The 25887-nt window shown below is 41.7% G+C and overlaps 1 protein-coding gene across 1 annotated transcript in view; it reads right to left on the bottom strand.

The window, feature by feature from the left end:
- LOC133020521 (bone morphogenetic protein receptor type-1A-like) overlaps positions 1-25235 on the bottom strand; it is a 35875-nt gene extending 10640 nt beyond the window's left edge. Inside the window, exons 1-3 of the mRNA XM_061087104.1 lie at positions 25067-25235; positions 11456-11570; positions 354-725 (exon numbers count right to left, since the gene is read on the bottom strand). Coding sequence (XP_060943087.1) covers positions 354-420 — 67 coding nt within the window. The 5' untranslated portion in view covers positions 421-725; positions 11456-11570; positions 25067-25235. The remainder of the gene's footprint in view (positions 1-353; positions 726-11455; positions 11571-25066) is intronic.
- Between the last annotated feature and the right edge of the window lie 652 nt (positions 25236-25887).

Below are 25887 nucleotides of genomic sequence, written 5' to 3'. Positions count from 1 at the left end.
GCAGCATAATTACTTTTTATGCTAATGTCAGTGTGTAAGTGCTGCTTATCTCTCTGAATACAAACTAAAAGGTAAATGAGTAACTCTGCAGACAAGACACCTTGTGGTCAGCAGGGAGACATCAGAGTTAAAGAGAGAAAAAGACTCAGATTCAAATTTATGGTAAATGAATGATGTGGTCAAGTTTGAACTTTGTGCAGAAGCATTTTACAAATCAACCAATTGCAGTAGATAAAAAGTCACATCCTCAGATCTTGAGGATATCTGATAAATCTTTACTCCTCATTAAGAAAACAAAAGACACAACAGGTTTGGAGTCTAATGATTGAAAGATCAGATTTTAAATGTCCTACCGTCAGCTCTGAGGGTCAGCAGGAGAGCAGAGGTCATCACAGCCAAACAGAACGATAGACCTGCCATCCTGCAGCAGGACTGATACCGAACCGGACCTGGGCCCAGGCTGCTCCTCGCCCTGCGTTCAGGCGCCTTCTAATCAGCTGCTCGGTGTGTTGGACTGAGAGGAGTACTGATAAAACTCGTCCACGGCAGGAGCCGGGGAGAGGATCTGGAGCAGAGGCCTGAAGAGGCCTCGGAGAGAGGGATGTCCTGCTGGAGGATAAGGAGGAGGAGACGATACGAGGGAGGAGACGATATGAGGATGGAGTTGAGGTTTTATCACAATATCAGGTCCTCTTCTGTCTCACTGGCTCTTTGGGTCCAAAACCCTGAAAAATAAAAGAAAATCAAGATTAAAACTGAGTGAAGGTGAAGAGAAAGTTTCTGTGTTTCCCTCAGAATTTGAATAATCTGTAGCGGCAGCTGCTAAATCAAAAAAGGAGGATGAATAAGTGAGAGGATGGAGGAAAGAGTAAACACAGGTTATGATTCTGGCCTCTGGCCCTTCGCCCCACCCCGTCTTCTCCATGCTGTGACCCCGTGACCCCTGCCGGCCCGGCGTTGGTCTCCGACGGTCCAACTTGCTACCAAACTATTTGTCGAGGGGATGTTCTGCAATTACAGGCGCTGGATCTGCACAGCGCTAATAACGGCATGTCGCAATTAGTGAGCGCCAAGAGGGATTGGGCATGGGGTGGTGGGGGGTGGGACAATATTCAGCCGGCTTCTGTCACTTTTCATTAGCCCGGGGGGGGAACAAAGAGGTCCAACCTGTGACCCACTTTTCACACATCTCTGGCCGAGGAGGCAGGAAAAAAAAAGACACACACACACACACACACACACAGCAACACTGTACAGGCCAGGATGAGTGTATACAAGTGTGTTTGTGTATTATTCAAACTGAATGATTTGATTAATTTTGACGAAGGAAGTGTTTTCAGAGAGTAATAACTTTTTTTCCTTTTACAACAGTGTTTTAAATCTTGGACGTTTATACAGGCTTGTTGCTCTCATCAGTAAAAATCCCTGTCTACACTGTCGAACTCTGGAAAACGAGTTGTATGTGAATGGTCGCATGGTACCATGAACCATGGTTCATGGTAGTTCCTATTAGTGCAGGATCACTGCTTTACAAGTTTGTTATCTCATTAAATGTTCATGGAGGTACACCATTAGCAAAATATATACAAACAAAAAGACACTGCAATGGGAAATAAAAGTCCATTAACTAATTTGCTCAACCTGATAACAGATGCACGAGTCTGATGGTTTATCAGATGTCAACGTGCTGCACAGCAGTTCTCCAAGTCACATGGAATCCAGGGAAACTGGACTTGACTTCACTTTGCTTATTAGTGCTCCCAGCTGTTGAAATGAGAGTTGTTGGAGTCACCTGAGGCCAAGTGTAAACAATAGTTGTTTTTGGAACCGTGAAGTCAAGAGTGAATGTTTGTTGAATGTCCTGGGAAAGAATGAAAGGACAACATTGTAGATGAGGGATAAGTGCTGTTATGGACCTCCTCCTCTAGTGAGGAATGGTCTCTCTGCTCAGACTTAGAAGTCTTTCTCTCTTTCTTTCATTCTTTCATCGAAGGAGTGTCACTTATTTTTCAGTTGAAGGTAAACTGCTGAGTCGGGACCTGAGGGCCGGCCACAGTTAACACTTGTTCTTAGTTGACTGAAAGATCGATAATGACTTCCGTTACAACAGCCAGGAGCAGGATCAAAGCAAGGCTACATCCACACTACATTTTAGTTAAACAAAAATTGCTAAAACTTAATTTTGCTCCAAGAAAAGAAATCCCTGCTCTTACTCTTCATTACGGCTGTTCCTTGCTTGTAGCATTCTTGGTAAGTAAGCAACCAACCCCAGAGAAGACAATCTACTTTCGGTTAGACTGGTGTGCACATTCAGTTACAACTGAAGACAAAACGTCTTCAAGTATCGACAACGAAGTCTAGTCGCCTTTAATTCAACTTTTCTCAGATGAACACAAAGAAGCAGTTAGGACTGGAATGTACATCTCTGTTATGTTATAATGGCGACAGCTATTTTACCATATGTCAACATCTATCTCCAGCATGTCAAAAAGGACTGAATGTCCTCCTCAAGCATTCCCACTGGAGTGAGTGTGTTTACTGTGATACTGTACGTGTGTGTATGTGGGAGCTTCAGAAACACACACACACACACACTTGTCTGAGTATTGGCGTCGCTGTGTCGTTAACAGAAAGTGGAAGAATCTTCACCTCGCTGCCACAACAAAACCTGGAGTTTGTTTTTTGGGCTGTTCGCTCCATTTAGACACCGACAACAACAACAACAAGAGCAGCTCGGAAAGATAACGCACACAAAAGACACATTCAGACAGAGGGAGGGAGGGAGGGCAAGAACAGGCAGGCTCAGGAAGGACCGTCAGTAGTGAGCCCCCACGACAGGAAGCATGTCTCCTCCCAGATACTTCACACAATCACACGCACACACCCAACACATCCACTTCCCTTTGAAAACACCAAGGTAAGACGACTGCGCATGCACACACGCACAGACACACACACACACACACACACACCGCTGACTGACTTGGAGATTCCGTGGCAGAGACACTTTAAAACACGCACGTTGTCTAACTGGAGGCTGAGAGAATCATTGGTCAACAAGCAATAAATCCCACAGAGAAATAAAATATCCTTACAATGAAAACCAGAGCGTGATCCTGTAAAAGAGGAACCCTTTAGGTGTCAGGTAACTTTCACTCCTCCTCCTCCTCCTGCGCAGAGTCATGTTCAAACTCGTCTGACCCTCCAGTCTGTTCCTCAGTCGAACAACAAACTCCTTCTTCCAAGCAGACGTTAACACAGAGCGATGCAGCAACTTTGTTTAACCCAGATTCCAGTTTCCTCTGACTCGTGCTCCTCAGATATCCACCACTACATTTACGATGTTCGCGGGCGGTTAAGTGGTTTGGGACAAGCAGATCCTGAAATGAGTTAGGTATCATTGGCAGCGTTGAGGTAACAATCTCTGGTGCTTGGTTGGACACTAAAGCTGCTTTCAGACAAGCACTGAACTCTGCAGTACCTCCTTAGTTTCTCTTTGGGAGGTGCATGTGTGAACGCAAGTGTCAGAGTGTTTGATAAGCTTACAACAGCACATTGTTTAAGATTTAATCTTTTAGATATTTTAATCTTTTACCAATAAACAGCTGCATGCTTCATAAAAAATGTTTCAATTTGCCGATACAATCGACAATGTGAGCCTTTCACAGACCTGTTTTACTTACGTGTGATTACAGAATAAAACATCCAGAAAATATGTACATTTCTTATATTATGTAGATACATTGTTTATTTTCTTGATATAAGTTATATATATTGGTTGTATTTGTGTTTTCTTCTGTATTTGTAGTTCTTGTTGGTTGCTACACGCCAATAAACCAAGCAAGCTGCATTACCACCATCTTTGCCGCCATCAAGCAAGAACCAGCAAGTGACTGAAAGCTTTCCTGATGAAATAATAAAAAAAAATTTCTTCCAATAAAAAGATCATTAATTTCATCACCAATGTGAATAAGGTTAAAGAAAGGTCCTGGCAGACAACTGAGGGTGATTGATATTAATTAAGGTTTATATTGACAGACATCGCTAGGCTTTCCACTCATGGTATATCTGATATGTACTGGCTGCTGTGGGATTCGACCCCGTGTCCTCTCCCTTCAAAGACGAACTATGTCCACTGGTCTGTCCCCTTGTCGCCCTCATCCTGTCTCCTGAGTTAACAGCGGTTAATGTAGCATAGCTGCTCCGGCTAGCTGGACCTGACATCAAGAGTCTTGGAGGAGGAGCATTTAGCGTGACGGGAATGAAAGGAGGTATTGTTGGCGGTCCCACCTGTACAGAATAAACGGCCCTTATAGGGAACCGCTGAGCCATAGCAGGCCAGCCTCCCCCAAACAGGGGAAGGAATTTGAGGTCACACCTCTCCAGGGATGTAGGGAAATTTGGTGGAATTGAAACCAAAGCAGAGGGTTTAGGCTTGTAGAAGAAAAAGAGCTCTTGTAAGGCTTTTAGAGAAGCCGTCTGCTTCTGGGTATAATAACTTTTCATTTGGCTGGAGAAGTCACCGGCTATAAAAACTATCATGTAAAATGATATTACCCTGCTGTGGCTGGTGGCTTCTACAGCAAAGTTCAATGAAGGAAGCACACCAAGTTCCACTGGGATGACTTTTATTCTTACTCGGATTAATCTCCATTTTAACTTCAGCTTGTGGATTTGTTTTGGTCTCAGTGAGACAATGACGCTGTGAGCGTTACAGGTTAAATTCCAACAATGGATATACTGGCTATATTCTTTTATACTGATCCAAGAAACAATCTTGACTGGTTTGGTAAGTGAAAAAGACTCTTTTTGAGAGTTTGAAAATGGTTTAACAGTTTATTACAGAGATTGTTTTGCTTGTCTGGGTTTGTTTTGCAGCTCAGATGTTGTTCCAGCTCCTCTGAGAACTGTTCAAATGCTGTAAATTGACTCTGGACTGAGCGGGAGAACAGTGAGGGAGGTGCAGGTTATTAATGAGCTATCCTGAATACTTTGCCCAATCTCCTCTCCCCCTCTGGACCGACTGCAGCGGGGTCAGACATCAATAATCAGGCCTTAATGTGTCTCCTCTTCCTGCTCTGGAAGAACAGCTACAGACTAAATAAACGATGCTGAGTCCTGATTGGAGGAGCAGCGGGGGCCCAAAGCTCCTGAGCTCCATAAATAAATGCAGTAATGAGACAGATTGGGATCAGTGCTGGTGCAGAATATTAATGATAACGCTGGGATGGACTGTTTGCATTTGTTTGTTTTAACGTGCATTATACATTATCTGTCCAGTTATGAAGATATTTGGGTCGTCACTGCTTCAGTTTACCGATTAATCATTCAGTGCTCAAAGTGAAATCTATAAAGAAAAGTCTAAAATCCAAAGACTTTCTGTTCACGGTGACGATTACAGCCAAAGCAAATGCTAACATTTGAGAAGATATCAAGACATATTGATAAGATAACAATTCAATAGTCAGAAAAAGATGCTGGTTAATTTTCTGTCAATCGTATAATTAAATATAATCGGAGGAGTTAAAGTTTAAATGGAACTACAGCCACTTGAACACAAGCATCTGAGGTAAGGACAGAAAATGTCTTTAGTCTCAGAAATGGATATATTAGTCAGTTTGTGCAGATTAATGAGGTCAATCAGATATGTTTCCATTAGAGAGGAAATGGAAAAGTTGTGAGATGTAGCGTTTCCATCACACCCCCCCAAACAGCAGAAAGTCAAACCCACAGGTTGTAGCTGCAGTGGTGACATGCGATGCAGTTCTTTCCATCACAAGAGAACTTCTTTCACTCTTTAGTCTGTGTACTTGTCACTCGTAGTCTGTTTCCGCCAAAGATACATTTCATTCTGTGGGAAACGCTGATGCATGTTATCAGACGACCTGTTTGCAAACAGAGAATTCAGGAATCTTTGTTGTTTCTTTTATTATAAAAGTGAGAATCATCTTTAAAATTCCTTCTCTCTCTCTCTCTGATCACCTTTCCTTTCTAGAATCATATTTCCTCTTTTCTTATCTCATTGTTTACTTTTAGCTCCTTCCCGTCTTCATTTCTGTCTTTTGATCTTGGTCCCTCCCCCTTTTTTCCTCATCTTTCTTCCCTCACCCTCCATTTCTCTCTACCTCCCCTGGTTTCCGTCTCCCTTATTTCTCTCGATCTCTCCTCCTCCTTTTCCCTTCCTGCTGCTTCTTATTTCTTCTCTCTCTCTTTCCATCCTCTCTCCCTCCCTCCATCTTGGCCCCTTTCCCCATCCCCTCCAGGGGCCCCTCCTTGCAGGCAGGCCTCTGGGTGCTGCAGCAGCCTCCCGATGGTGTCGGCGCCCTGCCCGACATGCCTTTCAGGGCCTGGGAGACTGCAGGCCAGACTTTCTGGCTCCACTGCCATTGTTTGCTTGGCTGCTCTGCGCCTCATCCCCAGCAATGGATTAGCATAAGAATACCCAGAATACCCTGAGCTACGACGAGTGGCACTGCAGGCCTCTTCCTCCCTGCATCCTCTACCTGTCTTTGCCCTTATCCTAATCTTCCTCTTCCTCATTATTTAATCCCACCATGTATCTTAAAACCTCTCGCTCTTCTCCTACAATGGAGTTTGTTGATGACACATTCAGAGGATGATTTCGAAACGATCCTATAGTAACAGAAAAGTAAGAGCTTCTTGGTCTATTTACCACACTGGGAATTGAACCCACAACCCTGAGGGTTTGATAACAGGTAACTATTAAGTAACTACTGTATGACTACTGTTATCAATAACTTAAAATGTTAAATTTAGATGGTTAACCAAACCTCCAGACTACTATTACAAAGTTTTTCAAAATGTGATGCTCCTACTTTTCACCACTGCTGTTCCTCCACTGTAGCATCTTTTTACCTTTTTACCTAAGCAACCGACTGCAGAGGAGACAATCTACTTCCTGTTCAGACCACATGACCAGTGGACGTGAATGGTCATGTGACACTTGTTTTTAAGGTTATAGTATGAACGGGGATTCATGCAGATGCAGAGCAAAAACTTCCTTGCAGCCTTAGTTTAGTGAGCTCAGAGCTGTAATTTGTTTATCTCTTTGTGTGTGTGTTAGTGTGTTTGTGTGTGTTTAGTGTGTGTGCGTCAGATAAGCGAGTGGACAGAAACAAAGTGTAATTTCATTAGAGGTTGACTGAAGATTTGAGCAGCTGCAGCTACAAACTGCAGGATTTACTTCATCAATTCCTCTTCGCCTCAGTTATTGTGATACAGCAGGACAGATTACCCAGAATCCACAGGGGTGTCACAGGTTTAAGGTCTGACATGTGAAGTAAACATTAATGACACACAGCCTCAGCCACTTTATATCAATATGAACCAATCACTGACTGACAAAGCCGTTAATATTGGTCCTGATGCTGTCACACTTTCCCGCCGACCTGCAGACTCTCGGTGCACAGAGACATCAGGTCTGGTCACAGAGTAATAAAAGTAATAAAGCAGCACGATGTGGTTCAGACCCTGAAGGTGTTTTTAATCACTCTGATCACCATAGAAACAGGTCTATCCATCACAGGCACAGTGTCGCCTTTGTCCTACAGCTGAGTCATAAAACAAATACACTCAGACCATAAAAATAACATTATGATCATAAATCACACTGATGATGGAGTGGACGCTGGACATTCCCTATGCTGTCCTCCCAGTTAAACCAGTTAGCTGCTGCTGAAAAACAATGTCTCCTCTACATCAACAAATGGCTGCGACTAAAAATCCTTTTTCCATTTTCCATCATTGATAAATGTTTTAGTCTAAAAAATGGTTGAAACTGCTCGTCACAACAGTGTAAAAGACAAAATTATTTCCTCAACAATTTATGCACCTTATAATATTTTCACTACAAGACTCAACCGATGAAAAACAGTCCATGTTTTTACTGACACATCAGTGTCTGCATTTATGTTTTTCGATAAGAAAATGTATATTTTACAGGAAAAACAAAGCACAAAAGGTGAGTATAAGTCTATATTTTACTTTAAAACAAGTACTTTATTTTTTATTTCAAGTTTTCTGTCTTAGAAAAAAGGGTCATAAGCTGCCATCTTTAGATTGTTTCAAGTCTCCTGCCAGAATCTCTCTCTGCCGCTCATTAATACCAGCCTTCTTCATCTCAACTGACTCCTTGTCCTCTTCCCCCTTTCCTTCTCTAAATGTAACAAACACAAAAAAAAAATCACACACCAGGAAATGTAAGCCATCCTCACACTGAGTTGCTTGATTCTCCCCCCTCATTCGCTGTCAGTCCTTTCTAACCGACTCTCTTCAAAAACTGAAGTCACCACAGCCAATCAGACTCCGCTGTTCAAAGTTTCTTTATGTTTTTAAAAACGCCATTTTCTGCCTCAGCTGCTGCATCACTGGTTTGATCCCAGTATAAAGAAGTGGAAACTGGGAGACACTGAAGCTCTGACAACTTTCCACGGAGACATAAAAACATGAAACTCAAATATAACTCTAATTGTAGCAGACAGAATACTGGCGCTGTGCGAGTGTGTGTATATGTATGGGTGGTCTGGTCTGAGGCTGGACTCCGTGACGGGAGGCCAAGATGGTTTCATCCACCGTGTTGCCTTGGAAACTAAAGCCAGGCCACGGAGCTGTGCACGTACCATACACCGACAGAGGTGGTCCTGTTTTTTTTGTGAACTTGTATGATAACAAACACAGTGCAAAGGCAGATAGTTACAGATGCAAATTCAGATGGGATTAATGATTTGTTCAGACATTTTTAAGTCAGTAAGGAAGCAGCTTTAAAATCCACTCCTTTCACACTGACCTGCTCAAAATGGGCTGAGGACAGTGATGAGTGACAAGTTCAGACAGGAGGAAAGGCATCTGATGGCCCTCAAGAAGAAGGGTGTGTTTTATTCTCTGTGTGTGTGTGTCTGTGTGCTACAACCCAGGCCACAGGCAGTGTGTTTATGTGACTCAAAGCTTTGATAACTTATATCTTTAGTCAAACCTCTCAGAGCTGAACAACTGAACGATATAAGTCTGAGCAGTTACAGCATTTGTTTGTACGATCAGAGCAGTAACTCTGGTCTGGTTTGTAAAATGATAAAATATGTAAATACAGATATATCAAATGTGGTTTAAGAGACTGATTTAAAAAATTTTCAGAATAGTTATGACAGCCCAGGAATATTCCTTCAATCACATGTAACAATAATAACGCAATAATATACTCACAGCCTAATTTAAATGATCCAAATAACTTTGGTTTACTCTGATATTGCACTTTAATGATTCATCACAACAGATAATGGATTCACAGTTTTTTAATGTTACACTAAAGTGTGGTTGCTCTGTGCAGACACGCAAACACCAACATCTGTTAAATCAATGGTCAGCTATGTTTTTATATGAGCTTCTTAAACCTTCCACAGAAGAAGAAGCGGAGAAGGAGGAGGAGTGAAGCTCACCACACTGACTCATAAACGAGTCATAAGAGTGTCTGAGGAATTTATGACTGAAGTGCAGACTTTCTGATAAACAGCAGAATTCAGACCCTGTCGTCCACTGGGGGTGCGTTCACTGAGCTGCAGTAAAGATAACATCAACTCCAATAACATTCAAACAGCCAAATGCTTATTTCAACATGTTGATCTCTTCACAAGAGGACTGTGTATGATTTAAATGCTGCCGCTTATTTCTTTGTAACCACATCATAAGTGTCCATAATAGCATCACACAGTGTATTAATATAGATTATATAATAATATAAAAAACTGCTGGAAGGAAATTTCATAGTTCTACAGAAACTTGTGGCAGTGACCAAAAACATCTGCAAAAAATAAACTAATAATGTGAGAATATAAACATAAGAATCCACTTTTTAAAAAAAACATAGAAATAGTTTTATGTTGTCTGCGGAGCAAAGATCTTTAATTAAAATCTAGTTATCTATTGTAGCATCTGAAGATCCAGGTGTAAAAACAAAAACAAGCCCAAACACAATCAACGCACCAACGTACTGATTTGTCCGTTTATAATTTTTACCTGGGATGCTTCAAAGTTTTACATATTCTATGTAAAATCTGTACTTCTGAGTTAGTAGTTAAAAACACACTGTCGCAGGTCACCAGGGTTGTACTTCAAGCCGAGCCAGGCCGGGCCAATCTGATCCGAGCCGAGCAAGTGAGGGAAGTGTGCTGGGCGGCATGTGGAGTGGAGGGCAGGGGGGGGAAACTGCTGAAGGACATATGGGAGTGATTTTGTGCTGCAGACTGGACGGCTCTGTTTGAAACAAAGGCACCAATCTGCCTCATTTCAACATACATACAGTCACGTAGTCGCAGGAAACTCATCGCGTATGTCAACGTGCTCAGGAAAAAGTGACTCCATCACAGCTGATAGACGGAGGTTTGCAAGGATCATCAGAAGATTTTAGCTTTTAAGGAAACAAAAGCAGCGCTCGACTCATCAACGTCTATGAATGTTAAAGAAACAGTGCGACAAGAAACATTTAGAAACTGTTTAGCAGTTTCTGAACCTTTTCCTGACTTTAATCAAGTTTTAGGTCAGAGATCGTGAAAACCCACTGTTTTTTAAAGCATTAACTAAAAAGTATTTTCATTAATGTGATAAATCAATAATCACTTATTCTGGGAAAGGTCAAGAAATTAAAACAATACCATCATAACTTCTCAGAGCTGAAGTTAACGTCTCTAAATGTCTAGTTTTGTTGATATTGTTTAAATACAATTGCTTGAAAAATTATCCAAATAGCTGTCAAGTGTCTTTTCATCAATCAAATTGTTTGTTTTAACTCACGATCTTTCCTCACATGACTTAATCTTCTGCACACAAAGTCCAACACACATTCCAGATGTTTACGTCAAATACTCAACCTATAACACACACAATTACACACACTTTTTTTCTCTTTACAAAGCATTACTTCACCTATATCACACAAACACACACAGATGGAGACACAACCTTCAGGCTCAGTGTAATCAGCGCTCTTCCTGCTCTCCTGCACCGAGGTTATTAATCAAACCAGATGACAGCTCAAATGACCCAATCAGAGCCGGCAATTAAAAGCCAGGAAGCCTCCTGATTGGCCTACGCTGCCATCAGTTCAGCTCAGGGGGGTCGAAGGTTAATCTCCTCTAAAACAGGGGAGATGGGTTGGGGGAGGTTTGGATAATCAAGTTATAAGAAGTAATCACTGGTGCCTGTGCACAAAAAAGTCATGTTTATGTTTTCTCTCCCTGTGTGCGTGTGTGCGTGTGTGTGTGTGTGTGTGTGTGAGAGAGAGAAAAGACAGGGTAACAAAGGGAGCAGAGAGCCAACCAGTAATGTTTTTCATGAGACCACAATAAACATCCTGCAAACGTTACACTGACTGAAGGGAACTGAGCTGGAACCGTGTGTAAGTGTGTAAGTGTGTGCGTTTGTGATAGTGTGTATCTTTCCATACCTGAATGGTGGCTCCATGGTTGAACAGTGTGTGTGTTGGTGCACAGCTCCATGGGAATTGTACACTTGAAGCAGAGGTGGCCGGCCAAATTTAGGACAACATCACGACCACCGACCTGAAATACAGAGATCAGGAAGAAACAAACATGTTAATAATCAATTATCAATTATCATCAGGCTTCTAGATACATAACATCCATCCAATACCAACTCATCAGCTTCAAAGGAGTAAACTGGAAAATCTCCATGATTATGTTTCCCATCTGAAGTGATAGATGAGCTTCAGCTTTATAAACTGACATTGAGTGAAGTGCAGCCAGGTTTACTGTCAGTTGTGTGATACCAGGTAAACAAGAAAGGACTCTTTAAGAGATCTGGTACAATAGACCGTGTGCACCTCTGGGAATTTCACATATAGTTTAGATATGATAGATATAAATGAGGATAGTGTAGACAAAATATAAATATGTTTACTTTTACAGCATCTATGTGATGTGATTCAGACTGTTTAATCATAACAAATTTCTGTTCTGTTAAGATCAGTCATGCTACAGTGAAACTTAAGTAATGAATCACTCAAGGACGACTGTAATTCACTAAGGGCCCTGGAAAACCATTAGGAGCCATGGGAACCTCTACAATCCAGCAGATCCTAGATTCCCCTCAAGGATCATTGAAACCCTCTTAAAATACCTTGCATACCCTCAGTATGTCTGGAAACGCACTCACACACAGACACAATTATCTCGATGCCTGCTCTTATTTTCATCACATTTCAGTTGCATCCGGAAAAGAAGCAGAGAGAAGGCTCCCTGAAATAGAACAGGACATTGTGTGAATTAAACAAATTAACAGTAGATTCAAGGATGTATAAAGGAGAAGTCATGTTATTCCATAGGCTCCTCAATAAGCCAGTGGTCCAGCGACATGCCAGCAGCTTCACAGGCTGGACTCATTTACATTTAGCTCCTTATTGTATCTGCCACAAGGTCATTTATTCACAGCTTCACTCAGAGAGAAGCCTCTGAACTTCAAATCATCCTACATCACCCTGAAAACCAGCAGGAAACACACTCACACTTTTTAATCTAGCCATGTTTTTATTATTATGTATACATATTTCTCTCATTTTCCAGTTTATACATTATTATAACGTTATTACTTAAATGTTGTCATGCTTTAACGTTCACACATAACTGTCCTCAGACTGTCCATCGCTGCAGCTCCTCTTTTCAGCCTCTGTCTCAAACACTTGGTTTTAGCTCCTGCTCTTTAAGACCCTCCTCCTGATGAAGCCAGGTCTGCTCTCATTGGCCAACTCTGTTGTGATTGGTCGAACACTTCCAGAAAGTGTAGGACATGAAAGCTCTCACTCTACCTGCTTTGTTATGAGGAGTGTCAGACTAAATGTGGGGCACCACGACATCACAAGGATACAGAGGGATGGTCCAGACGACTGACCAGGTGTTCCTGGAGCATAATTGTTTTCTGTGCAGGAGAGAAACTCCCTTTGCCACAGACTTGTTAAAAAGCCCATTCACACACAAACCTATATAACACACTAGAGCACTACACTGAAAGCCAACACCACTCACGTTAACACTCTCTTAACGCCTTGGGAACTTCACTAAAGCCCTGTGCATCCCATCGCCATCGACTTTCATCCTATCACTGAGTCTCTGGAACCCGACAGTGACTCTTGCCTCACATCACAACTAATTCAACCCTTAAGACAAAAAAAACCCGCTCAAGATCTGATTAAAACTTCATCCAATATTCCTAAGACCTCCTCAAGGACCAATAGAATCGCCCCACAGACTTGCACAAGCTCCTACAGTACGCCTGGACACGAGTCCACTCCATCATTAGATCAGTGTGTGGGTGGCTTGTTGTCGTTTGTAAGGAGATAAGTGGAGCAGTGTGGCGGACACTCGGCTCGTCCTCCTTATCCTCGCCAACACAGAAACCTTTTTATTTGACGGCACAGAGCTCCTCAGAGGAGGCTTTATTTAGTCAGGGAGGCAGACGTCAGGAGAGTTAGTTCATATTCACTCAGAGAGCAGAGAGAACCAAACACCAGCCGACCACTTCAGAGTCTGAGACACGAAGCAGGAAGCTCTTCACACAGCTGCAGAACTATCAAAATAAAAGTGGGCAGTTCAAATTCCAAATAATACTACAACACACACCACTACTACGGCCAGTGCACAACCATGAGCCAGATGAATGCAGTTTGTGCTGATGGTGGCGTTGCAGGAAGGATCATTAAAAAAGGGTTTGTCCTCTGCGGTGAAGGAATATCCAGCGTAAACTTCTGCAAGATCTGTGCTGATGTTTACTAATAAAATGAGGTTGAAATCACTGTTGAGGTCTAAGGTCGAGGAAGTGAGTGGCAGCGTTTTCAGGAAGGCGTTGAGGCTCCGGCGTCACACTACACCACCCTGCTGCCGCCAAAACTAACACTCAGCTGGAAAATGTACTCAAGACAGTGTTGAAAAGTGTGCTGATGAGCTGACCAACAGCTCCACAGTGTGTGTGTGTGTGTGTGTGTGTGTGTGTGTGTGTGTGTGTGTGTGTGTGTGTGTGTGTGTGTGTGTGTGTGTGTGTGTGTGTGTGTGTGTGTGTGTGTGTGTGTGTGTGTGTGTGTGTGTGTGTGTGTGTGTGGGCGCATCCGAGTGTTTTCAGCTCAACCCCAGGGGTTTGAAGAAAAAAAAGAAAAGCAGTGGGGATTCAGCCGCCGATTTATTATAGAACAGACGAGGAGAAAATAGATGTCCAAAGACGGGGGCTGAGAGCGGTCACGAGGTTGGCGAAAAAACAGCTGCGGCCTCTCTGTCCAGCAAACACACAGACACACAGAGAAAAGAAACACACTCTTCATTTATGGACGAAGAGTTGGTGCCAAGAAAAAGAGACAGACGGAAGGGAAAACAGATCCTGATCTCCCACACGCGAGGATAAACCAAAGTGAAACAGCTCTGCTTTTCATTCAACTATTTTTATGTGAACTATGCTGAATACAAACAGCTGAGTGGAAACAGATAGGTAAAAAAGTGAAAGACTTCAGGATGGTAAAGAAAAACTTCACTGGAGAATAAATCAGGCTGTTCATTTGGTCACACAGTATAAAGTTATCTCATAAAGTTAAGACAAATAAATCAGCTAATTCTATGGATAAATCTTCAAATATAAAGATGAGTAAATGGATTTGTATTTATATAGCGCTTTTCTAGTCTGATGAAGACCACTCAAAGCGCTTTACAGTACAGTTTCACATTCACACATACATTCATACAGTGCATCTACTTGCAGCACTTTGTTATTCTATGGGGGGCTATTGAGGGTTCAGCATCTTGCCCAAGGACACTTCGGCATGCAGATGGTTCAGACTGAGGATCGAACCGCCGACCTTCAGGTTGGAGGACGACCACTCTACCCCTCAGCCACAGCCGCCAAAAAGTCAAAAGAGTAGAAGTCAAAAAAATGTATCGTCTTAATTCAAGTTCTATATATTTGGTTGCATTTGCTATATTGGTCTGGTTCCACTTCAAACTATATGATTTAAAATCTGGAGTCACTTGGGTTCATAGGTAATTTTCTGTTGTCTGGTCTATATGTAGTAAACTGAGTCGAGCTTCACTCCAGCACAAAAAAAGAGACTTTAGTCCAGTTGAAAACCAGAGGATGTTTAACAGCTTCATGAAATCTGTGGAACTCGCCGAGGGAAAAACTTCTGTCATTTCAATTCAGTGCATTTCATGCTTGATTTTTTTTCTAATTCACAAAAGAAAATACTAAAATCAAAGCCGGCTTGAGGGAGAGATGAGGATGAAGATGGTGCATCACTGATTTCACTCTGTGCAGTCTAGCCTCAGTGGAAGCTGCAGTGTTCACGTCCCTCTGGGCTGTTTATACCCGCAAACACAGGAATCAGCTATTTAAAGGAAAAGCAACAGTGGGAGAGAGACGCAGGGAAACAGGAAGCGGAGGGGAAATCAATATGAAACGCTGTCGACTTCTTCACTGGACATTTTCTGCTCTTTTTCACGCTTACTGCTCATTTCTCTATTCTCAAATCTACATGAAAAAACACACAAAGGTCCCAAAACTCAATAATACAAAAACCTCAGCTAATATCTGACTGAAAGCAGCTGCAGCACAAGTGGAGACAGATTTTTATGAAACAGACGCACACACACACACCTGACCTTATGGTTTACACCACATGAGCAGGAAAACAAATACTGAGATGAAGAGTTGGACTTTTCCAATCCTGCACAGACTGTGACATACTTTGCTCTGAAAGAGACTTTCCTGTCATCTAAGTAGGCTCACACGTCAGAAGTGAAGTGTGAGTATTTTTCAAGTTTCATTTTTTTTTTTAACCACAACTGTTAAAGTTATTATTTAATCCATTTAAATAATTAGTTTGGAAGCCTGTAGTAGGAAAGTCGTCGGAGTTCCACGTCTGTTTTGAAGTGGAACCGATGGTTACATTTAAATTCCGGCTTTGTGAGCGACGTGTCAGACGAAGGTGTGAAACCACAATGCGAGGAGAAAGCTGTGAAACCAGTCCTCACGTCAGAGGCAGACGGAGGTATGCAGCCTGTGATGACACATAAACACACAGAAATACAAGCGGAGCTCCAGAGTTTAAAGAACATCGGCTCATATTCTCCAGCTTGTTCAAACTTGATGGTTAAATAGCAGTATCAATATCTTTGTTTTAGAAACCAAACCAATTACCATTCACGCAAGTGTTTTAGCTCAGAATCAGAGTTTTCAAACTGAAACAGCTCGAGCTGTGTTTCCAAACTTCAGGAACTCCTAAGTAATAACAGAGATATGTTTCAATACTAAATTGTAGTTGTGAAGATGTAGCCAGAGACACGTTTTGGAGTCTTGGTTAAATATCTGAAGACATCACAGTGGAGACATCATAGTAAAGTTATTATTTTTGAGACATTTTCTATAATGAAGAATCACTGCTTCAGCGAATTGTTGCTCTCTGCAGCACCTTTGTTCACGGCTGTTGAAAAAACTATGTGAGGCCACCAACAGGTCACCAGACCATAATTCCTGACTCTTGTTTATCTTTTATCTTGTGACGCTTGTTTAAATTTCTATCACACTGTGATACCACAAGCAAAGACAGCTCCTTCACAGCGAAAGGTGGTTCATTTAGAGCTGCGATGATATTTGATTAAGGTAGAATTAATTTTGATGATAGATTATTTGTGCATTGATGTCAGCTGTTTTTCTTTGTGTTATCAAATAATTAAGTGAACATCTTAGTTCGTTGCGGCCCTATCACACATGTTTTACCTGGTTTTGTCAGCTATCACCACCTCCAGATCTGTGCATGCTATTAGTAGCAGTCCAGAAAACCACATCCGCTTTTATCCCTTCACTCCAACTGCAGTAAAAACGTGAGTAACCATGACCCGAGGAGAAAACACTGGTTTATTTGCCTCACTGTTTTCATAATCTAATAAAAGCATCTTGTTGCCAGGAAACATCTGAACACTTGTATCGTTTTATTATTATCTGTTGCTAGAAGGTCTCCCCGTCTGTGTGTGTGGGTGGGGGGGGGGGGGTGGGGTGGGGGGGGTGCATGGCGTGCTGGACACGGGTAGGAAGTGAAGCGAAGCATTCAGATCCTGATCGCAGCAGTTAAAGCCGGCAGCTTTCGTAAAACCAACAGAGGAGAGACGAGAGCTGAGGGACGAGTGTGGAGGTTGGGAGGAGGGACTAATGCCATCAAAGTCAACCAGCAGCCCGAGCTAATTGAAATTAAAGACCAGAAACGAGGGAGGGAGGGAGCAGCGCTGCATTCACAAGAGGCGGGGCGGAGTGGGAAAACCCAGCAATGAGGTTTGTGTGCTGGGCTGATGTTTCCTCATGGCTACAACCTGCAGGACGGCCAAGAATATTAAACCACTGCCTGCTGCGTGGACTTCGTCCTGAGAAACGTCCTCCTGCAGTTCACCAGACTCCAAAGTGTGGATTCAGAAATTACCAAGACAAAAGGATTTTCTTAAATTTACCATCTTGGTTGCAAATCCCTCTTCTAATAAAGTTTTCACAGCTGCTTAAAAGTATAACATAAAGTAATCTCTGTTGCTTGGTGGCGCTTATCTATTAATAACAAACAGTACATTACAGTGATAAAGTTCCAAGCACTTTCTGATTTCAGCCTTTTCTTGGACCACAATCGCACCAAGTGGCCACACCACTCTCTCACAAGACTGCCTTCCCCACTGATCACTGTGAAGCCGATCAGACGCTCTAATCCAGGTAGAGAAGGAGACGACTGTGTTTCTTGCGAGCTGACAGGGGGTCAGGACAATGGGGTCAGGGGGCCAGGGGTCGGGATGGAGGTCAGGGGCCACCGTCACTTCAGAGGGTTTTCTGCACCTATCCGGCAGGAGGATTAGTGAGAAAGCAAAAGCAAATCTCCCTCAAGAATGGAGAAGGAACTGGACTCCACCAGACCTCCATGTGGTGCTCTGGTTCAGTTTGACTGCTCCTGCTGTTCAGAAACACCGATTTAGAAAGTTATTTAGAGTTATTTGTTATTGAACCAAGGGATTTGTCTGTCCTCTTTAGGATGTAGACATTTGGTTTACTGTTCTTTATTTAAAATCCTTTAAACAAGAGGGATTTCCTAAATGGAACCATTTACTATTTTGTTTGTTTCAGATCATTACGATTTCTGCAAAAAGTCAAGTGTTATTAAACTGACAAAACCACTACGCAGATTAAAGAAGTCAAAACATGAGAAGAGGGTTTAAGGTCATCTGCTCTTAATAAAACCAGGGGAGTTAAAAGTCAGATGTTTAAACCACAACAAATGAGAAGAAGCCACAAAGAGAGTGATCCTGGTTCTGTTCAAAGCTTAGCAAGAGGCACTGTAGCTAATTTCCAGATTATATTATCAAATATATATATATTTTTTTAAATAGGGAAAACATGGCCTTTATATAATTTAATGTATTAAACAGATAATTAACAAAGTACTTGCTGATTAATTGGTGGACTTAATGAAACAATGGACAAACAGTTCAGGTCGTCTGTTGAAAATAAAACTCCAAGTACTCTCTGAATGTGTTGATCCATTTATTTCTTTGAATGTAAAATTATAATAAACAAATCAGGTGTATGATACAAAACGTGGTCCGATCGGTCTATAACGCAGCATAGAGTAACAACAGTGTACAAAAATGTTTCACTGACTTCCAGTGACAAACAAACAAAAACAAAGCTAGACTTAGTTACTGCAGTAAGTCATTGTTCAGTGACGAGGTTTTGTCGTGACGGAACAGAAAACATTGGTGTGAGCTCTATATAAAGATCTGACTCCATCCCTGCAGTCCAGTCAACCTCTCAGATTTATGAACTCTTGAGGAATGCAGTTGTCTTCCCTGCTGTCACTTGACCACACAAAAACACACACAATCTCATTTTCACAGCGAGTAAAAAAAAGAAGAAGCTTGACTTAAAATAGAGGCGACCACAGCGTCTAAAAGAGGAGAATGTTTTCTGTCAGACCAAACAGGAACATTCTGCTGCCCCTGTGGTCGGGGCAATCTGAATTATTCACTGGGATGGGCTGAGTGTATTTAAGGCAGAGATCAATACCATTAAAGACGACTGGAGCCGCTGGAGACGGTCAACATGGACGCTGATTTGACCTTCAGTTGAAGTCAGGGCAGAGAAGCGAGTATCGCAAAAAGATCTGTTGGTTAGACCACAAGAAATCTGGTTGGAAAATATTGAGAATATCTTGGCACAAGTGAACAAACATTAAGACTTGCACAACATGAAAGCTACAATAATTCTATTTAACAGCCAAGATGTCCTGAATATTAGTTTTCCAATCGTTTTAATTAGTCAGAAAACTGATAATTAATATTTTGTGCATTCAAGGAATAACATAAGGATTGAAACAAATTTGTTATTTATCGATTATTCTGTTATTATCAGATATTATTCAGTTTTAGTCTAGAGCTGTTTTCAGATTTAAACTGCAAAGATGACAGGACATATCAATTCTAAATGAGTCTCTAACTGTCCCTGTAACTTGTTGTTGTCAGTCCTTCTCATCCTGATATAATTATTTTCTTCCAGTTGTGCATCTGAATGACATTATACTCGGGGGCTGGCAGGAAAAGTTCCAGAAAATGCCCAGAGCAACTGACTGTGATATTTGCTTTCTCAGTGGTTGATATTTTCCTAATTTCTGAAATTTTACTGAGAGTCTATTTATAACTGATTAGCTGTAAATAATGATAATGGTTAGCTGCAGCTCCCACTACTTAAAAAGGGCTTACATTTTTTTAACCATTTATCCTCAGTGAGCAAAACTAAGAATCTTTAATCAGAGCATAAAGACAGAAACTAACAAAACACAAACATGACAGACTGCTGCTGCTGAAGCTACAAGTGTCTATACAATTACAAGCTGCAGCCCGGGAGCGGCCCCACAGCTCGGCCTCTCTGCGTTCACTCCCACAGCAAATTTCACTGATTTGAGTCCAGGTTTGATCCTCAGCTATGGTCGTCTGGATAAAAAAAAGTCTCCCTCAAGCAGTTTCACCTTTGCCACACATCCAGGAGAATGAATACACTCGGTGCAGGATATAAAATATCTCTGCAGGGATGGAGGGGGAGGTGAAGAAGGTGAAGAATCATCCCTCTGTGTGCTCAGCCCTCATTTACTGCCTTTATTTATCTGCTCTGCTGCAGCCGAGAGGCTGGACGTACGATGGAGGAGGAGGAGGAGAGGGGTGGATTGCATGTTTTCCTCCTCGGCTCAGCCACTCTGTCTCCAGGCCGCCGGGGGGGAGGGGGGCGAGGCAGACAGAGGAGAGCACTGGAGATGTGAAACCTGATCTCCTTCCCTCCTTCCCTACCTCCTCCCTTGCTCCATCCCTCCTCCACCACTGCCACCTCGCCAGAGCCTCGAGACTCCCTGAGTAATCTGATCCTCAGCCTCAGAGACTGGAAACACACTCCAAGAGAGAGGGAGAGGTGGAGGAGGGAAAAATAAAGAGGAAGAAATGGAGGAGGGGAAAAAAAGAGAAGAGAGGGATAGAAATAGAGCAGAGTAAAGAGAGAGATCCCAAAGCTCAGCCTCCAAGAGTGGAAAGAGTCCCAGGAGAGAGAAAACTGAGACGAGGTAGAGCGGGCAGAGGAGGGAAAGACTGAAAAGAGGAATGGAGAGAAGTGAGGGGAAAAGAAACATGGATGGAAAAAAGAGAGCACTTGCAAGTCAGACATGAAAAAGAGCATCTCCGTTTGAAAACAATTTTCAAAATTCTAATTATCGTACAAATAGAAGGGTTTTTTAACACAGATTCTAAAAACGAGCAGATGAATTAAAAAGAAATGTAAACACTAAAAATGGAGAACAAAGACCAAAGTGAAAAGAGAAGATGTGTTGAAAATGAAGAGAAGGAAAGGCAAAGAAAACTGAGAATTTAATAACACACCATGCAAGGTGTTGGTTATATTGCCCTGCTCAAGGAAGCACATTAGGAATTGAACTGCCAACCATAAGAAGATAAGATAAGATGTATGAACAACAAACAAATCCAGAGGTTTAAACAGCGGCTCAACTACTAGATAATCTCTAAATTAAGAAACACAGCAACACACCAACAAAGGAAGTGAGGAAGAGGCAATCCATTAATCCACAAAGCTGCAGATAAATGATTTGTTAGTTGATCCATGGCCTCATGTTTTAGCACAACATGGACTTTTACTCTCTTTTCAAACGGGCTTTTATAACTCTGGAACCAGCAGCTATAGCACAGCGCTACATGCTATTGTTTTACGACTCCAGGCCCTGGACTGTGCCACAACAACATCAGAGCAGAGCTAAAAGCCACTGGCTGATAATGGATATTTCCAGAAGCAGCGTGACACCCCCCCACCAGACTCCAGCAGCATTAACTGGACTTTTCCTGGACGCTGGTCTGGTCCTGGTACAGAGGTCAGGGCTGAACAGGCTCTGGTGTCCGGTTATAAGAATAGATCTGCTGCTACAAAACACAACACCCCAGACTTATCACTGAATGATACACAATCAGTGGACAAAGAGATGGGACCGGTGACGGGGTGACTGAGTCCTCTTGAGGATGGACATCAGCTTTCCACCTTCGTACGTCTCTGAAGACACAATCATCTCGTCGTTTATTCGAGGAAAAAACCCAGAAAAGCTTCCACAACCACATGTGTCTGTGACACTGAAGTGGAAACAACATCCATGAAAACACTATGGTTGGAGTGATATAGGAGAAAAAGTAAAAGTCTGTCTTTTTATCTGTGGGTCTTTTGTTTAAAAAATACAAATAAATAATTATGAATGTTGTGTTCTGTCATTACGTCTGACTTACACAGCGAGAAGTGCAAATTAAATTGAATTGTGTGTTCAGTCAACTTTTTATGAGAACTGAAGAGATTTATCGGCTGTCATGTTGTTTTCTGCAGATTCAGTTAAATTCAAGACTATTCAAAACCACATTGACTGCAAACAAAGACTTAAGAATTAAAAATTCTCTTTTCAAGAAACATATCTAAAAAACAAGCCGAAGCTTCTCAACTCTTCAGATTTTCCTTTTTCTGACTAACTTGAAAGAAAATAGTAATTGTTGAACTTTGAAAGTTGATGAAAGTTAACAACATTTGCTGTTGTCGTGCGTAATATACATTTTGTGTGTTGACAGAAAAAACACTGAAGAGGAGAAAGGGGGGACGAAAACTCAACTGCTCCGAGTTACAGAATGTAAATGTATATTTTGTCTCTCTCTCAAACTTCCTCTCCTTCTTCCTCTCTCTCTCTCCCTCTTGTTGTGGTCGACTGTCTGTCAGTCCGTTATTTCTGTAACAGAGATCCTGGGCTTGGCTGTGGAATGTACAGCTGTCTGGCATATGGATAATACTAGATTTTAATTTCTAACACCCCACCCTCATCTCGCTTTCCCTCAAGAGGGGAGGGAGGAAGTGAGAAAGGGGAGGAGGGGCTGAAAAGGTAGAGGAGATTCTCTGATGGTACAGAAAACAACACTATTTAATATCAAAGAAACAAGATGTCTGGAGATTCTCAGTCGTCCAGTCCTGTGCAGCAGAACAGGCAGAGGGAGTCATCACCGATAAAAAACAATGCATTTCTCCAAGGGCCAGTATGTCCCGGTTTATTGTTCACAGTCACTCAAGATGCATGGACATGCGTTCAAACAGCAGGTGTGAACGGTCCTAATCTGAGTCAGCCACTTGGGTTAGAATAACTTGAGACGGATGTTGATGTGGGTTGTGAACAAGCTCAGTGTCTGACCATTTCTGTGACTGTTTCAAACCAACAATCCTTTGTTGACTCACTTCACATGGTAACTGGTCAGATGTGTGGGTGTGTGTCTGTGGGGGGGATCTCAGCTTCTCCTTTTTTCTTATTACACAACTATATCTGACGCTTTTCATGTGAACAGCAACTGCAACACTATCGACATCTTCCAGGAGAAACTGTCCAAATCCGTGATGTTGTTTGTTTTGTTGCACTATTTCTGCCCTTTGGTCAGTTTCCCTCAGGTCACTGTGTGTGATCGACAGGAAATGTCTTGATTTTAGCAGGAACTTCTCTCTGCATGTAACTGTCCCTCTGCCACAGTGAAACACAGAGTTAATAACGTGCTAATAACACGAGATTTGGAGGATATACACATGATATGAGGCGTTTGGTCCTCATCTACTCCACAAGTTCTCCAAGAAATGAAATCAAAGTAGGAAAAGTAGAAAAATGCATGAAAAGACTCAATTCAAATACATGTATTTATATTTGTGGATGAGTATAGTGGTGGATTAAATGTATTTACACACACACATTCCACCACTGAACCTGACTGATCCTTTCAGGTAAATTAACAGACTGTTTTTATGAACTGCCTCAATGCGCTCGCTCAGACAATTCAAAAATAAAGATTGTTTACTATCAGCAGACAAACACACCAGCAGCAGCTTCCTGTTCGGACCGAGTCCCAAACACACAAGTTCAGTTTACTTATGATTTGTCATCCTCAGCCTCATCAACTTAAACAACCACCGTCAACACAAGGTGAATTTTTTTCCGGGAAATCAAAGCAGCTGATTGACAAGTTAATGGGGGGAATAATAAAAGAACCACAACAACACCGAGGCTGCGTTTGATTCACAACACCACTACATTTAAAGCTAAAAAAAATAAACAATCATCAAAGTATTTAACAGATAACATTAGAGAACAAGATGAGGCCCAAACCCCCAATTGCTAAACACACAAGATTAAACGAGGTTATCAATCTATAACAGCTGAACTCACCTATTGTTGTTCAACTCTTCTACATCATAATATTCCTTAAAATGTGGTGTAAAATATATATGTGTTTAAGTTCCTTTAAAAGCTCTATAATATTATCATTACTGTTTCACTAATTAAAAAGCTTAAGCAGCAACCCTCTCCACTATCTTAGTATGAAAAATTAAACATTTAACATTAAAAATGATTTGAAACTTAAAGCTGCCTCATTAATGCGTCGAAGTAGGAAGTGTCATATTTATTTTTACTGGAGTTGATGTAGAAAACTGCAAGTACAAGAAACAGTACCTCTTGTTTGTTCTTAAAGTAATTTAGTATAGTTACTTAGTTACTTACTGGATTGTGAGAGGAGAACAAACAAAGTAAGTAAAACAAGCGTTATAAGAGTAAAAGTGATCCGATTTAAAGTTAGTTTCGTGTCAAAGTTAGCCCACGATGCTAACCAACTAGCTCAACAACAATAAACAACCAACTACCGAAGCTTAAGCAAAGGAAGCGTCTCAGTCAATAACTAATTACACAATAAACTGTTTTTAATTTGCATACAATTACCTAAACACGTGTCCAGTTTCCACAGAATAAATCTCTGTTGCTGCAAAGCTGGAGAAAAGTTCGCAGGGCTGCTAGCTTAAAGTTCCACGTTAACGTTTTAACGCTACTATTGTTATTGAGCGAGCGAGACCATATTGATCGTGGATCGATGTGTTTTGACTGAGTCGCGTTAGCTCGCGAGCTAAACTATAATTACAGTATGCAGCGAAGTTAGCTAGCGGAGGAATGCGGCTATAACACGCGATTAACTGGGGGAAACTGCGATAAACTGCGATGAAAAGTTTCCATGTGAACAATTTCCACGTCAATTTCAGTGTTTGAGGAGAAAGTTGTGATTTTAATGAGTAAAAATAGACGAACTCGGCGCTGCGACAAACTTTTATCACGGTAGCAGCCGGAGGGGCCCGTCTATCACCTGGCGCCACCACTCTCACACACACATACACACACACACACAGAATCTGTTCGGTAAAATCCTGATTGTTAGTGTGGGTTTGTTTCCACATCTCACACACAGCCACACACAAAACGTAACACAACTCCAAAATACAAACTGGTTTAAATGAACCCATTAAGAGGAAAAACACACAACGACTATGTTTGAACATATCGACAGAGTGCGTTTGCTCCAGTGCGTAGACGGAGCCCAGAAAAGTCGGGCTCCGTCCCGCAGGCAGGGAGCGAAGTTCCGGATCGATCCCGCCTCACCTGCTCGTTCCCCCGGCTTCCTTCACTCTTCCTCCCGCGGACGTGGCGCTGCTGCGGACGCTACTTCATGACAGAGGCTCCAGGGTGAGATCCCGGCGGGTTAACACCGACATTAGAGTGAGATTTCCCGGGGAGAGGAAACGTTTCTGACCGATGGAGAACCAGCCGCTCCAAGATCCTCTGTGACGTCAGGGACGTCTCACTCCGCGGTTAGAAGAAGAAACACCAGAAATCTGAGTCACACTCAGTTCTTTCAAATCACTTCCTGAAACAAAGATCTATTTATCCTTTACAACATTTAATTACCGACTCACTTCATCTGTATTATTATCATTATTCCTATTGGATATTCTAATGTTTTATTTATTTATGATTGTTTCCATGATCAAATTTAATCCAGTTTCAACTATTTTAAACAAATCTTGATTATTTGAACAATCATTAGATGTTGTTTACATATAAACAGTTTTAATTTCCTCACCAGAACATTCTCAGCTTAAAACACAGTGAAGGAAAATCAATCCAAATATTATAAGATAAATAAAATACAGAAAACCAACTTCCCCTCAGCATTCAACCCCCACTGCTTATCTATAAGTACAGAAGATATTCTCCATGATTCAGGAATACAGTTCAGATAAGATAAATAGACCAATTTTATCCCTGTACAAGTATGTTAGATATTCAATGGATAAAAGATCAAAGTATTTAACAGATAACACTAAAAGAACAACATGAGACTCCAACGTGTAAAAACACGAGATTAAACAATGTTATCAATCTTTACACTTTTAATATCAGACAACAGCTGAACTAATGTT

Source organism: Limanda limanda, chromosome 15 (assembly GCF_963576545.1).
Source record: "Limanda limanda chromosome 15, fLimLim1.1, whole genome shotgun sequence".
Classification (NCBI taxonomy): Eukaryota; Metazoa; Chordata; class Actinopteri; order Pleuronectiformes; family Pleuronectidae; genus Limanda; species Limanda limanda.
The sequence above is the reverse complement of the archived record's forward strand: the minus strand, read 5'-3'. Positions and strand labels throughout refer to the sequence as shown.